Source organism: Podarcis erhardii (genome assembly GCF_964252035.2).
Source record: "Podarcis erhardii genome assembly, chromosome: 8".
Lineage (NCBI taxonomy): Eukaryota > Metazoa > Chordata > Lepidosauria > Squamata > Lacertidae > Podarcis > Podarcis erhardii.
The window spans coordinates 31,855,065-31,869,697 of record NC_138499.1 but is presented as its reverse complement, the minus strand read 5'-3'; the positions used below and the strand labels follow the sequence as shown (position 1 = coordinate 31,869,697).

At 39.3% G+C, this 14,633-nt stretch overlaps 1 protein-coding gene across 8 annotated transcripts in view; it reads left to right on the top strand.

The window, feature by feature from the left end:
* The window catches only part of ZFHX4 (zinc finger homeobox 4), a 191,449-nt gene that overhangs the window by 149,001 nt on the left and 27,815 nt on the right, over positions 1 to 14,633 (top strand). For 6 of the 8 annotated variants that reach the window (XM_081873896.1, XM_081873895.1, XM_081873891.1 and 3 more), the window contains exon 5: positions 7,855 to 7,977. The exons of the other annotated variants lie outside the window; for them this stretch is intronic. In XM_081873896.1, coding sequence (XP_081730022.1) covers positions 7,855 to 7,977 — 123 coding nt within the window. The remainder of the gene's footprint in view (positions 1 to 7,854; positions 7,978 to 14,633) is intronic. 8 annotated transcript variants of the gene reach the window in all.

Sequence of the window (14,633 nt, the reverse complement as noted above, 5' to 3'; positions counted from 1 at the left end):
GGCCAACTATCGCCCAGTCTCAAATCTTCCATTCTTGGGCAAGGTGATTGAGCGCGTGGTTGCTGAACAACTCCAGGCACGCCTGGAGGATGCGGACCATTTGGATCCCTTCCAATCGGGATTCAGGCCTCATCATGGGACTGAAACTGCCTTGGTCGCGCTGGTTGATGATCTCCGGCGAGCTAGGGACAAAGGTGAGAGCTGTTTCCTAGTTCTGCTGGATCTCTCAGCGGCCTTTGATACAATCGACCATAACATCCTTCTGGACCGTCTAGAGGGGCTGGGAGCTGGGGGCACTGTTATACAGTGGTTTCGCTCCTTCCTCCTGGGCCGTGTTCAGAAAGTGGTGGTGGGGGATGAGTGTTCAGACCCCTGGGCCCTCACTTGTGGGGTGCCTCAGGGTTCCGTCCTCTCCCCCATGCTTTTTAACATCTATATGAAGCCGCTGGGAGAGATCATCAGGGGGTTTGGACTGGGTGTCCATCAATATGCAGATGATACCCAGCTCTACCTCTCTTTCAAATCAGAACCAGTGAAGGCGGTGAAGGTCCTGTGTGAGTGCCTGGAGGCGGTTGGAGGATGGATGGCGGCTAATGGATTGAGGTTGAATCCTGACAAGACAGAAGTACTGTTTTTGGGGGACAGGGGGCGGGCTGGTGTGGAGGACTCCCTGGTCCTGAATGGGGTAACTGTGCCCCTGAAGGACCAGGTGCGCAGCCTGGGAGTCATTTTGGACTCACAGCTGTCCATGGAGGCGCAGGTCAATTCTGTATCCAGGGCAGCTGTCTACCAACTCCACCTGGTACGCAGGCTGAGACCCTACCTGCCCGCGGACTGTCTCGCCAGAGTGGTGCATGCTCTAGTTATCTCCCGCTTGGACTACTGCAATGCGCTCTACGTGGGGCTACCTTTGAAGGTGACTCGGAAACTACAACTAATCCAGAATGCGGCAGCTAGACTGGTGACTGGGGGCAGCCGCCGAGACCACATAACACCGGTCTTGAAAGACCTACATTGGCTCCCAGTACGTTTCCGAGCACAATTCAAAGTGCTGGTGTTGACCTTTAAAGCCCTAAACGGCCTCGGCCCAGTATACCTGAAGGAGCGTCTCCACCCCCATCGTTCTGCCCGGACGCTGAGGTCCAGCGCCGAGGGCCTTCTGGCGGTTCCCTCATTACGAGAAGCAAAGCTACAGGGAACCAGGCAGAGGGCCTTCTCGGTAGTGGCACCCGCCTTGTGGAACGCCCTCCCATCAGATGTCAAAGCGATAAATAACTACCTGACATTCAGAAGACATCTTAAGGCAGCCCTGTTCAGGGAAGTTTTTAATCTGTGATATTTTAGTGTATCTCTGGTTTTTATGGAAGCCGCCCAGAGTGGCTGGGGAAACCCAGCCAGATGGGCGGGGTACAAATAATAAATTATTATTATTATTATTATTATTGTGCAGATGTTGAGCAATAAAAAAATGAGGCTATAATAGCCAGCTGTCAAAATCTGCTGCTTTCATTTCAGAAAAATAAGCTTTGGAATTTCTCAGTTTTAGTTAGTTTGGCTGCCTGACCCTTTTACTGTCAAATTGGCTAAAGACTGCTTAATTCTTTAAAAAAAGTTATTCAGAGGTCTAATTGTTTCCACAATCTTTTTTACTGTCACCCTTGCTTCCCAAACGAGCGTAAAAATGGGCTTGATTCTGCTTCTTGCTCAACCTGATTAGACCACAAGATTCATAGGGAAAGGCAAGAAATGCCTCCCTGGTACCAATCTAAAAGCTCCGCTCAGGTTTGATTGGGTGAGGGAACCTGTATTCCCCCTATCCAGTTGAGTTGGTGGTAAGTGTATGAAATATCCCTGTGTCCTGTAACTACTAGTAGCAGGAGGGCAGGAATATTGGTTCTTGATAATAGTGGTAGCTGGGTGATCCAGTTTTGGGGTAATGAGCAGGTTTTGCTCACTTCACATTGTTGCCCTCAAGAATAAATAGCTCTTTAATTTCTCCATATTACTATGTCGCAACCATTCACTTATGTGTAAAATATAAAATAATTTTTTGCACCATTGGTTGGGAACTAAATCGGTCCATTGAGCTCCTAGGATCTGAAATTAAAAGCATGGTTTGCCACCTCTTGTGTCCAAGCTTCCAGATCAACTACTGAGCATGTTCACAGAGTTCTGCATGTGCTATCACCCCCAGCACACATATATTAACTGCTATAAAGATACTCTCAGACACCTGGGAGGCTAATATAACATGATCTTTAATCATGTATTGCTGGGATATTTAAACATTGTGATGGAATGTGGGGCTTCAGCTTTTAAAAACTTCAGTTTAGAGATTCTTAAAAGTATTTCCAGAGAAGTAGATGTGTTAGTCTGTGGCAGCCAAAACAGTATTGTGGCACCTTAAAGACGAGAGCATGTTTTTAATGGCACAAACTTTCACGGATTAGAGCCTGCCTCATCAAATAAGTGAAGTGTTGTTCTAAGTGGCACACAACTGTTGGTGGCCATTTATTATTAAATTTATATGTTGAGGATGGCAAACAGCAAGTGATAAAACAATAACATCTTAAAACATCTTTTAAACAATTCTAATACAGATGAGGACTGGGCAATTGGTGGGTGTAAGAGAGATTGTCAAAAATGAGATCAGAGGGGAAGGATCTTCAATAAGTTTAGCTCCTTCATGTGGGGATTTAATCAGAATATTGGGTTTTATCACACTACAGGATGTTTGTTTGCTATCACCTACACTTCTTCATGAATCGGCACCCCTCCCTCCCTCCTCTCTCTCTCTCTCTCTCTCTCTCTCTCTCTCTCTCGTGTGTGTACACACACACCTGCACCTTACAATATCAGAAGCTGCCATATATCTGGAGAACTGTACTCTAGTAAATAAACGCTTAGGTCATAATAGGTTTGGCATAAGCTGTAAGGCACCTTGTGGTTAAAATAATTTGAGGATGTTATTCTAGGATACAATCCAGTCTTTCAATATGCAAGCAGGTGTTTTATTTTCAAGGACCTATCCTAATGATGTCGTTGGTTCAAGACAATCTCTTCCTTTCTTCCTTCAGGCCTGGCATCTGTAGTAATATTCATTAAATAATTGACACTTATTTACCGTCCAGCTTTTCTTATTAAGAAAGTCTTCTTTCAGTAAGAGCTGATGTAGTGAGCCAGGAAGTCCCTGATTTGTATCTCACCTTGGCCATTCTCATTGTGGCCGTAGACATCCCACGATTATTAATTACTTTATCTTCAGCCTATCCAATGGCTACATGGGGGCAATAGTACTGATTACTATCTAGAGTTGTTGTAAACATTATTGAGGTAAAATATAGGAAGAGCTTTGAACACTGAAGGACTTCTAAACCGACACATTTAATATTGTAGGCCATTACAGATATCACAAGGGTGTACTATCCCACTTAGTGGTATTAGGAAGAACCATCTGTGCCCATATATTCCAGACCCTATGAAATGTCTGAAGAGTAGGCACAGAACCCCACAGGGCGATGAACAGCCAGTGCCCCCCAGATGACACCCTATCCATGGAGGCTACACAGTGACAGTGATGGAACTGCATTAAAGCAAAGAAGTGGTGTTGCAGCCCCTTTTCTGTTGACCAAGGCCTCCGTTTTGCAAGGCTTACTCAGAGGGAACAGGTAGGCACTGAGTAATGACTCAGATCAGGGCCCTGCTGATCCAGAAGCAGCAGAAGCAGCCAGCTCCACTATAAAATCCTTTAGTTGCTACCTGAGCGTCTTTGGAACAACAGGTCCTTGGGGAAGATTCTTTTCCAACCGTTGCAACTCAGCTCCTGCCATCCAAGTTCTGCTGGGCAGCTTCCCTGCAGGTTCAGGCTTCCTGGCCAAATCTCTGCTCTTGCTGCCTTGATTGTGTAGAATAATTCTCCATCTGGTCTATGTTTACTGCCATTTGTATCCTTCCCCACCACTTGTGGTGGCAGAAATGGGCAAGTATCTTTAAGGCAGGGTCCTCTGTAACTTGGAATTATAGTATTACATGGAAAGAACTTGTTGTTGTTGTTTAGTCGTGTCCGACTCTTCGTGACCCCATGGACCAGAGCACGCCAGAGTCCATGGGACTCTCAAGAGTCTCCTCCAGCCCCTTCATGGATCACTGCCTTGCCATGGTGAAGGAGCCTGAATAACTCAGAGAAGCTATGAGCTATGCCGTGCAGGGCCACCCAAGATGGACAGGTCACAGTGGAGAGTTTTGACCAAATGTGATCCACCTGGAGCAGGAACCGAGAAGCCACTCCAGTATCCCTGCCAAGAAAACTCCATGGGCAAAGACAACAGGCATATAAAAGTTATGACGCTGGAAAGAACTGGTCTCTGAAATATGCATTTCCCATGTATTAATTGTGTAAACATAATTAATAAGGACATGTATATTTCAGTTGGTAATTTTTGTTTTGCCCAGTTTTAATGATAAGCATTCCAAACTGCGCAGCTTTTAATACTGTGCATACTTCAAAACAGGTTTCAGGAAAGAAAAGGCTGACAGTGGTTAAACTTGGACTTGACTTCAAAGGCATTTTAGTATTTAGATAAAACAAAACCAGGTGAGAATAAAATATCATGTTGCAATGGTGAGTGTTATGTTAGCTATTGAAATATAACTGAATTCCATGTTCTACTTATTTTCAAAGCTTACATATGTAAGCGTATATAGGTAGAACTCTTGTAAATTTAAAACAGACCACAAGGACTTGTTCATATCTAAACACACTCATAGATCTTTTAGTAGCTATAGTGGTGTGAACTCATACATGCACACTTCCCCTAGATATCTTTGTTGATTAAAATACGACATTTCGGTTGAAAAATACGCTTTGAAGCAATACGTACAAGTTGCTGAAGTGCTGATGCTATGAACTGTCTGATGTTACTTTTTGTTTTGGAAATTCCTTAAGAATTATAGGAATTAGTCTATATTTTTACTTCTCGGCATCTTAATATGCTTGTATGTGTGACTGCTACGTTTTTCTGCAGTTCATTAAAGACATTTGCAACAGTGTAACATTGCAAGAAATCAGCAGCCCTTTGCCACTTTTTTTGAAGACAGTAAAAGCAGCTCCACTGTCATTTCTGTCTCTGAAATAGGTTTCCGAAAGGAAAGCCAGACATATTTCTGATATGAATGCCAAATATTTTTCTTAATGTGTCTGCCATTGAAAAGCCAAGACAACCAATTTAAATAGTGCATAATAATGATATTAATTTTTATGGTGTGTATAAGTTACATTTGATTAGTTTTTTGCATGATTAAAATTTGCAAAGCTTTTATGGCCCCCGGGAGCCTACCTGTAATAAACAGCTCTCACCTTCGAAACCATAAAACAGGCTTGCAGTACTTGAACATTAGATCTAATTGCCTTGCTACATCAAAGGAAGTACCAGAGGACTGAGAAAAATCACAGAAGGGAGGAGGGGTAGAGGGCAGTTTCACCTCCAAAGGTTATGTGTTTGTGGCTTGGTGGAGCCCTGTAAAGTTATGGCCTAAAAACTGCTGTTTGCGATTAAGTTGATGGAGGAAAGTCTACCCCACAATCTCTCCCTGCTGCTGACACAGAGTCTTTGTTCACATTTAGATTTCTCAAACTGTTGCCAGGGTCAGGCAGAGGTCAGACACCATGATGATGTATAGGAGAACATGTCTGGGAATTTCTCTCATACTTAAAACACATACCAGAAAAAGAGCACCCTGCAAAAATTGTCTGATGAGACCCAGATGATGATACTTTGGCTATTCTTTTAGTACCTTCATGATTTTCTCTTTGCCCATCTCCCTCTCTCCCTATCTCTCTGTTTTATTAATGATTACCATGACAGCCTTTACAATTTTATGCCCCCTCAAGATAAGGACACTCAGTATCACTCTGACACTTCATTTTCCTGCCCAAAGGGAATGGACTGGTAAATCTAGGAGGAGGAGAAAATAACGTCCATTCCAGAGCTCGAGTCAAAATGAAAGTGCCAGTGGCTGTATTAGCCCATAGGTTCTGACTAGATGCATGGTGTGAGTGTGTGTGCCTGTGTACTTGGCATTAATACAACCCAATCTAGTCACGATCACAGGCTTACAGCATCCCAAACTGTGCTCCCCCATCACCCTTAACAAACATAGTCTTGCTTCCTACTGTGACCAGGGAGCCTACAGTGTTTGATTAGTAATACCACTGAGAGAGGGAAAGAAGAAGAAAGCATGCTAAGGCAGTGAGAATTGTTTATTCCATTTGTGCTGGTCATTCTGCATTAATATTTTTTTTTAAAAAAATGAGGATTGCCTCCGCCCTTTCAAATACAGTTGAATGAAGTAGTCATTGATATCTAATTTGCTAGCATTTATTTGTATACACAAACAAAATCAATGCAAAACATTCAGATCCTTTTAAAATTAAAAGTTGTAGTAAACATTTTTTTAAAAAAATGAAATGTGTTTTTTTAATAGTTCGGCATTGCTGATTCCAATTGTTTACCCGTGCATGCAGCTCCACTGCAGAGTTGGCAAGTAAGGAACTAAGTAGCAATTTTTCTGTGCTCAGCTGCTCCATATGACAGAGGATATTTCATTCTGCTGTCAGAATGTTATTAATAAAACATGGGGTGCGGAAGGGGCCACGATTTCCCCTTTCAATCACTATAGCATTTACAATGAAAATTTTATGCAGTGTGTAATTTTCAGTTAATGCTTGACACTTAAAATGTCGGTAGCTGCATTTTGTACGGTTCCTGAAGGGTTAATTGTATCATGTTCCCTGCGTAAAAGCTCTGCTTATCAAAAGTGAATAGAGGAGTGTATGCAAATGTATGTCTGTGACCTTTTGCCTTTCCAGGGTTAATTTATATGGTCATTAAAGATTTTATGAAATTGAGCAGCCTGGTGTTTTGAATCCCATTTTACCTTCCCCTCCTAATTTGTATAATTCCTACCTGAACTGCGAAATATGACTTTCTCTCTTTTTTGTTTGTATTGCAATGAAAACAGCATGCTGTGCTGTAGGGAGTTGCAAGTCTGGTTATCTGGTATTACTCAGATTTCTAAAATTCATTAAAATGTGACATCAGCACAGTCAGAGACAAATGATCACAAGATGAAAAGGAACAGTAGGCCTTTCACGGATTAGTGCTACATGGCCCCAGCATAGAAGCTAACTGCATAAACAGATTAATCCACTAGTAGCAGCATAGCTAAGATTTACAGAATAATTAAATTGGGTTGAGTTACTGTGAAGATTTTCATGTAATCTAGCTGGTGTGAACATGTAAGTGAGGTTGTGGGTATTGCTGCTTCCTTAGAAGCAATATACCAAGTTGTGTCATTTACCTTGAATGGCTCCTCCTGGAGATGAAAACTGAGAGTTCTCAATGTTTAGATTCAACACAGCACTTACGTATTGCAATTAGCAGGATGTACAGATTCTAATAGGATTTATTTTATTTTTGAAAGCTTTTCTTTGCTTTCAGATATATTGCTGCATGTGCCTTCTTTGTTCAGACCCGACTTGTATTTACGTTTATGTTTGTATTGAGACAAATCACTTACAGCCAGTGAATAGCAAATATGAAACATCTGATTTGTCACACTGGCTAGCGCTGTGTGTTCTGATAAAGAAATGTTTGCAATTTCTGGACTGAATCTGAAATTTTGCAAGTGATTAATCATTAATACCGGGTCTCTTTTAAGGTGCTATTCTTTTCACTTATTCCTTTCTGAGATAAATATATAAATTTAGTGCAGATCTAATTAAAGAACATGTTTACTATTAATGTTGAATGGTCCCTAAGTTAGCTTCTTTTAATTTTTTGTGCTCATTCGCAGAAGAACAAGTTGAAGATGCAGAAGGGTCTGCTAAAAGCTCATCAGTTTCTGTTGCTGATGATAAAGACACGTGTGAGAAAGAGAGAAATAATAGTGAAGGCAAAAAAGCTAGTAAAGACTCTGGTAAGATGCTAGAATTTTGTCACTCTTTAAAAAATCTTATTAAATAGTCTTTCATTTAAAACCGTCTGGACATTCCTGTTATTATCTACTGCATGTGTATTTTGCATGTGATTTCTATCAGTAGCCTTCCATTGACCTATTTTTAATCATAACCATCTGACAGGATAGATGCGGATAAGTTGAAGAATATTACAGGACGACTAGTGAGATTATTTTTTAATCAAATCAGTTTGTGTGCTTGTAATTTTTTAAGCGCCTTTCATTAATCTTAGCTGTACTTGTGATTCCTCTGATGGCATATTAATTTTTCATAAGCGTAGGATTAGATACCACTTGAAAATTTCCCCTGCTTTCAAATTTTGTTTGCCTTGTAGCCCTAAGAATGTAGGAAAGCTTCTTCTCCCACCCCAGCTCCTGTTCTTGATATATGATCACTAAGATTCAGGAATCTTCCTTCTTCCTGGGCATTTATCTAGTATTTAATTGGGGGGAGGGGAAATACAGAAAATCCAGTGAAAAAGTTTACAGATGATTCAGCCTAAGAAAGAGGAAATATCATTGAAAACGGATTATGAGTTGGGTAATATTGATCTCTGGGAATATACAAAGCCCAGTAATGAAAGCTACTGTCTTTGAAAACAAAACTCTTATGTCATGACATTTACTTGTGCACAAACAAACCCAAGGCCAGCATCTGGCATGGATACACAAGGCTTTTTCTGTGTTTGATTTGGCAAATATGTGACTTCATCCATGCTTTTTATGTATGAGATGGAAATCTATGGTCACAATGAATATTACATTGGCTACTTCTGCTGCACGCTATTCCTAGTTACATTATGCTGGATTCATTGAAGCAGAAGAAGTGCTGAAACAGGTTGAAGCCTATTAGTTTCAGATAGTCATATATCTTTCCCTTGTATTCCAATGACAGCAGCATATAAAAGTGCTTGTATTCACTATAAAGACGTTTAGTTATACAGAAAATATCATTTTACATGCAAGTTTAGTAAAAACTGAATTGGCCAATATTTATTAAGGTACTCCTAAAATATTGTTTAAAACATATTGAAGATACTGATGGGTCTTTATGCCATATTTATTTAAGGAATAAATCTCATCTTGCATTTGGTTTTCAAAATGTTATGGCCAATCTCTATTACCATTGAGAAGCCTACATTGCACTGAGTTTATTTAGCTTTTGAAATCCAGGGACTGAAGAAGACCTGTCTATAGCGACTCTATGTTTGTAGGCTTCTTTTTAGGTATGCTTATCCCTTTCTTGAAATACATTCTCCGAGAGAGGTAATGGACAGAAGAACTTTCTGCTCAGGCTCATTACTAAGTCCACATGGAAGAGTCATGGAGAAAAATAGGCAAAACCACTTGTGAAACATTTTCCATGTGCTTCATCAAAAAAGCATTGTAGTATCTTTCAGAGATCTTATGCACCTAGTTTATCTACTGTAAAGATGTCAGAACTTAGAAAAAACCATGATGGGCTAATAGGCAAAAATGGTGGTTGTCAGTAGACAGAGTATGGGGAAATTTCTAAGATTCCATGAGAATTATACTCTTGGATGGACCAGGTTTAATTAGGACCAACCAATGCTGGAGTGTTTGCTGAAGAACGGCAACCAAAAAACTGTGTAAGATAGTTTTAGCTTGAAAATCGTTCGTATTTCAAATTCTCAATCTCACCTTTTGAATTCTTTGATAGACCTCTCTAAACTAATTCTGCATTATCAGGCATTCATTCAAAAGGCTTAATTCTCAGCACAGCTAACTACTATGCATAATGACCACATAACTGCTTATGTATAATTGAATGTTAATTTAGGCTTTCTTCTCCTGAATTAAGTGTTGAAAATCTTGCCAAAGAAGTCCCAGGAAAACCAATATGTTAATCACAGCTTTAACAAGTTAAGACAGAAAAATACTATCACCACTCTTTAGCATCAAATCTATTAGAAAAGGAAGGATTAACATGTTTAGTGCCCAAACAGTTCTGTAAACTGTTGTTCTGCCTTGCCTTCCTTATCTCAAACTGAGGCTTTCAAACAGAGACTTGGCAATAATCAAGCTATGTTTGCTGAATATTCATTCAGAAGGCAAGAGCCTCCTAATGCCTCATTTATATTGTCATTTAAATCTAGTGCCACTTTAGATTAATTATAATCCAAATTACATCTCAACGTAGTGTAAGAATTAATACGGAATTTACCCAGATTAATACATTTGCATTGAAAATGTAATATGTTTCTGATATGGCTAAGGGGAACACTGTTTAACAAAGTAGTAAACACAAGAAGCAATGGAAATTCACCTTCATTATTGTAATAAAAGTTATCATTTAATTCTACTCTAATTAGAAATACTACTGTACTAGCTTTTATAATTTTAGAATTATTTTGGATTTGACTAATATGTCAGAAGTTCTAAATTGTACATTTTAAATCAAATTCAGTATAAATAATGAACCAGCATGCTTATAGGGTTTTTTGGTCCTTTTTTTATTTGTGCACACAATGTACTGAATTTCCACACTTATTAACATAACCTTTTTCATAGCTTTTTTTTTTAAAAAAAGGTCACAAATCCTTACATCTGACTATTCTACTTTTACAGCACTCCCTCATACACGTTTACTCATAAAACCCACTGTATTAAGTAGAACTTGCTCTTTGCTAGGCATGCATAGGACTGCAGCCTTAAATGCTTATTTTTAATTAAGTGCTGCTTTGGACTTAAGTGGATCAGTTTTCTGTTTCAGTACTTGTGCAAAAAAGTAGAAAAGTTTGATAATTAGTTGTATTAAACATAGGATGAGAAATAATTTGTCATAGGAAAATAGGTAACAGGGATGATCTTATGTTCCATATGAGGCCTACTTCATATATTAAACCCTCATGTGAGCATAGACTAGGCAGTGCAGCATAATATTCTGGTCACCTCATGAATCAATCAGTGACATGGAATTTGCTCATCCCAGTGCTGCACAGTTTTGGTAACAGCTGATGTTCATGTGACACATTCTTCAATACGGAACTAAATCACAGTGGCAGCATTCTCACATGAAACTAAACCAAATCTTTTGGTTCAGTGTCAAGCAACTTGCACCTGCAGATAGCCCCTTTCCAGAGACTTTTCTTCACCTTTCACATGTGGCAAAATTAACCAGGATCCAGGAATTAACCATACATTTTCATAATGTGTGAACCCTGGCTTAAAAAAAAATAAATCCAAATTGTTAAGACAGCTTTAAACCATATCCTGGCTTGTTTTGAAGCCTTAATCATAGTGCTGAATCCTGGTTTCTTTTCTCACATATTCGATGGGTGGGGCAAAATGGTAGGAAAGGAAATGCAAGCAAGTGCACATCATTTGTGCATATGGTGGCTTTCTGAGCCAGAATTTTTGACTTAAACATAAATGGGGCATAGTCACATTAAGCTGAATACTAGCATTTATGCCCCACAATGTTAATTAAACATGATAACATGGATCCAGTTACAGATAGGTAGCCGTGTTGGTCTGCCATAGTCAAAACAAAATAAAAAAAATCCTTCCAGTAGCACCTTAAAGACCAGCTAAGTTAGTTCTTGGTATGAGCTTTCGTGTGCATGCACACTTCTTCAGATACCTGAAGAAGTGTGCATGCACACGAAAGCTCATACCAAGAACTAACTTAGTTGGTGTTTAAGGTGCTACTGGAAGGAATTTTTTTATTTTGTTTTGATGATAACATGGAGGCATTTTGGGTAGCTTCCACATGTGGAATATAAAGCAGACATAAGTGTTTGTTACACAGTAATTTAGATCTATGCAATCACCAGCAGTTGTCTTATCAATTGTCTTTAAGATGCAGAGGTGATATACATGTAGAAACCCTTATTTATACTTTTCCAAATCTCCTTATTAAATAATGCATTGTCAGTTCAATGAATAGTACAAGTGTCACATAAATCAGACCATACCCCTTTAAACTGCTGCTGTTTTGGCAACAGCTAGTTGTGCAAAGGTTTAACTTTGGCTCACTCCCTTCACAGGAAACTTGTTAAAATACCAAATTCACCACACAGAGAACATACTAGACCTAGTCTGTGTACTGCATTGGTTCTAATGGATATAGATTAAGAGGCAGAGCATTCCAGTGACCCCAGCTAAAATACAGTTAATTTGTTCTCCATTTTATATCTGTTTTTACACATTTTTGTTTGGATATGAAGTGTTGCTAATATTATGCATCTAACTTCTAACATTTAAGAAATGAAATGGTAACAGCTATTGTTTTCTAGCTGGAAGTACTTGCTCCTGCCACTCTTTCCAGACACAGATGCCCCTGTCTCTTGCTCCATGATAAAAAAAAAAATAGAGCTAGCACTTTCAATCAGGTATAGAAATATTTGTTATTTATCTAGGGGATTTCCTCCCCACCCCCTTTCTAATTTTAACAGGGGCTTAATGGAAGACAGGGCTTACCTGCCTTTAGTTCTGGAAATTTAATTTGCAGAGCTCAAACCTCAGACATTTGAAATAATAATTTTGAAATGGTTTTCCTGCATCACTGAATAGTCATAACAAATCTGGAATGTGGGCAAAAACTTTCCATGGCTGAGTGTATCATATTCATAGCACAGGTACTGGTACCTCTCATATGAGAACGTCAGTACTGATCTAAATTTATCTTGCTAAGGTGCTGGAACCTTGAAAGAACACTAGTGTGTTCTTGTGCAGTACTGTGCTAGAAAAGCTTATCTTGTTTTTCTTAAATTTAATTCTTATACTTAAGTAATTTTTATTATCAATGCACATGTCAAAAATGGAACTGAAGATTTGTTTCCTGATGCAAGTATTATGATGAAACATGTACTGATGGGCCATCTACTATGGGAATCACCCTGTAGAAGTAAACACTTATCAATTTAGCTATATAGAAGGAAACAAACTGTGGTTAAACAATAGTATGAATGAATATCAGTTCTAAAAGTAGTACAGTGGTACCTTGGTTTACAACCATAATCCGTTCCGGAGGTCCATTTGTTAACCAAAACAGGTTGTAACTCAAGGCGCGCTTTCACCAATGGGGCCTCCCAAAAAGAATTGTTCGTAATCCCAAAGAAATGGGTTGTAATCGAAAAAAAGGTTGTAAACTGGGACACACACTTCTGGGTTTGACATGTTTGTAATCCAAAACGTATGCAAACCAAGACATATGCAAACCAAGGTACCACTGTAGTGTACTGGATATCCCAATGTGGTAGAGGTAGCAGGTCTATCCTTTGGTATATGTATTTGTATTTGTGATCCCAGAAAAACAGGTGGAAAGTATTGCGAAGGATAAGATAACAAACAGAATAACAAGTCTTGCTGAAGCAGCACCAGCCTGGCTTCTGCAATGGCAAGTCATGTCTCACAAACCTATTAGCTTTTTAATAATGTCAACAAACATATAGATAGAAGTGATCCAGTTAACATAGTATACTTGGACTTTCAAAAAGCTTTTCACAAGGTAGAAAGTAGAGACCCCCAAGGATTCGTAGTGGGACCTGTGCTTTTTAATGTGTTCATAAACAATTTAGAGTGAGCAGTGAGCAGTGAGGTGACCAGGTTTTCAGATGATACTATTGTTCTGGGTCATTAAAACAATAAGTGATTTTGAAGAGTTCTAAAAGGATCTCTCCAAACTTCTTGAATGGGCAACAGAATGGCAGGTGCAATTCAATGTAACAAGTATAAAGTGATGCATGTTGGGACAAAATGTATTAATTTCACTTGTATGCTTTTGGAAGCTGAACTGGAGGTGACTGAACTGACCTAGAATGAAATATTGGAGCCATAACGGAAAGCTCAATGAAGGTGTCAACTCAGTGTGTGGCAGTTGTGCAAAAGGCAAATTCCATGCTAGGAATCATTAAGAAATAAATGGAAAATAAAACTGTTAATATAGTGCCATTATACTGCGTACAGTTCTTGTTGTCTCACTTCAAAAATAATATTGTAGAGTTGTTAAAGTTTATGAAATTATGCATTGAGAAAGTGGATAGAGGAATTATTTTCTTTCTCTCTCATAACAATAGAACTTGTAGACATCCAATGAAGCTGAATATTGGAAGATTCATAACATAAAAGGTAGTACTACTTCATGCAGCACATAGTTAAACTATGGATCTTGCTCCCACAGGAGGCCGTGATGGCCACCAACTTGGATGGGTTTAAAAGAGGATTGGATAATTTCATGGGCTATAAGGCTATTAATTGCTACTAACCATGATGGTTATGCTGTGTCTCCACAGTCGGAGGTGGTAATGTTTCTGAATACAAGTTACCGTAAACCACAGTGGGAGTAGGGGAAGACTGTTCTTGTGCTCGGGTCCTGCTTGCAGGTTTCATAAAGGCATTTGGTTGGCCACTGTGATAACAGGACAGTGCATTAGATGAGCCATTGGTCTGATTCAGCAGGCCCTTCTTATATCCTTATCAATACTGATGTAGATGTGGTGGTCATGGTGTTTCTGTTGGGGTATATGTACTGTATAGGTTTTCAGAATTTACAGGACAATGGGAAGTTAGAACATAGTATTCACATGATAACTAGGCATTTCATTTCCAAAAATATCTGCATTTTAATGCCTTATCAAATCCAAATTCAAAAA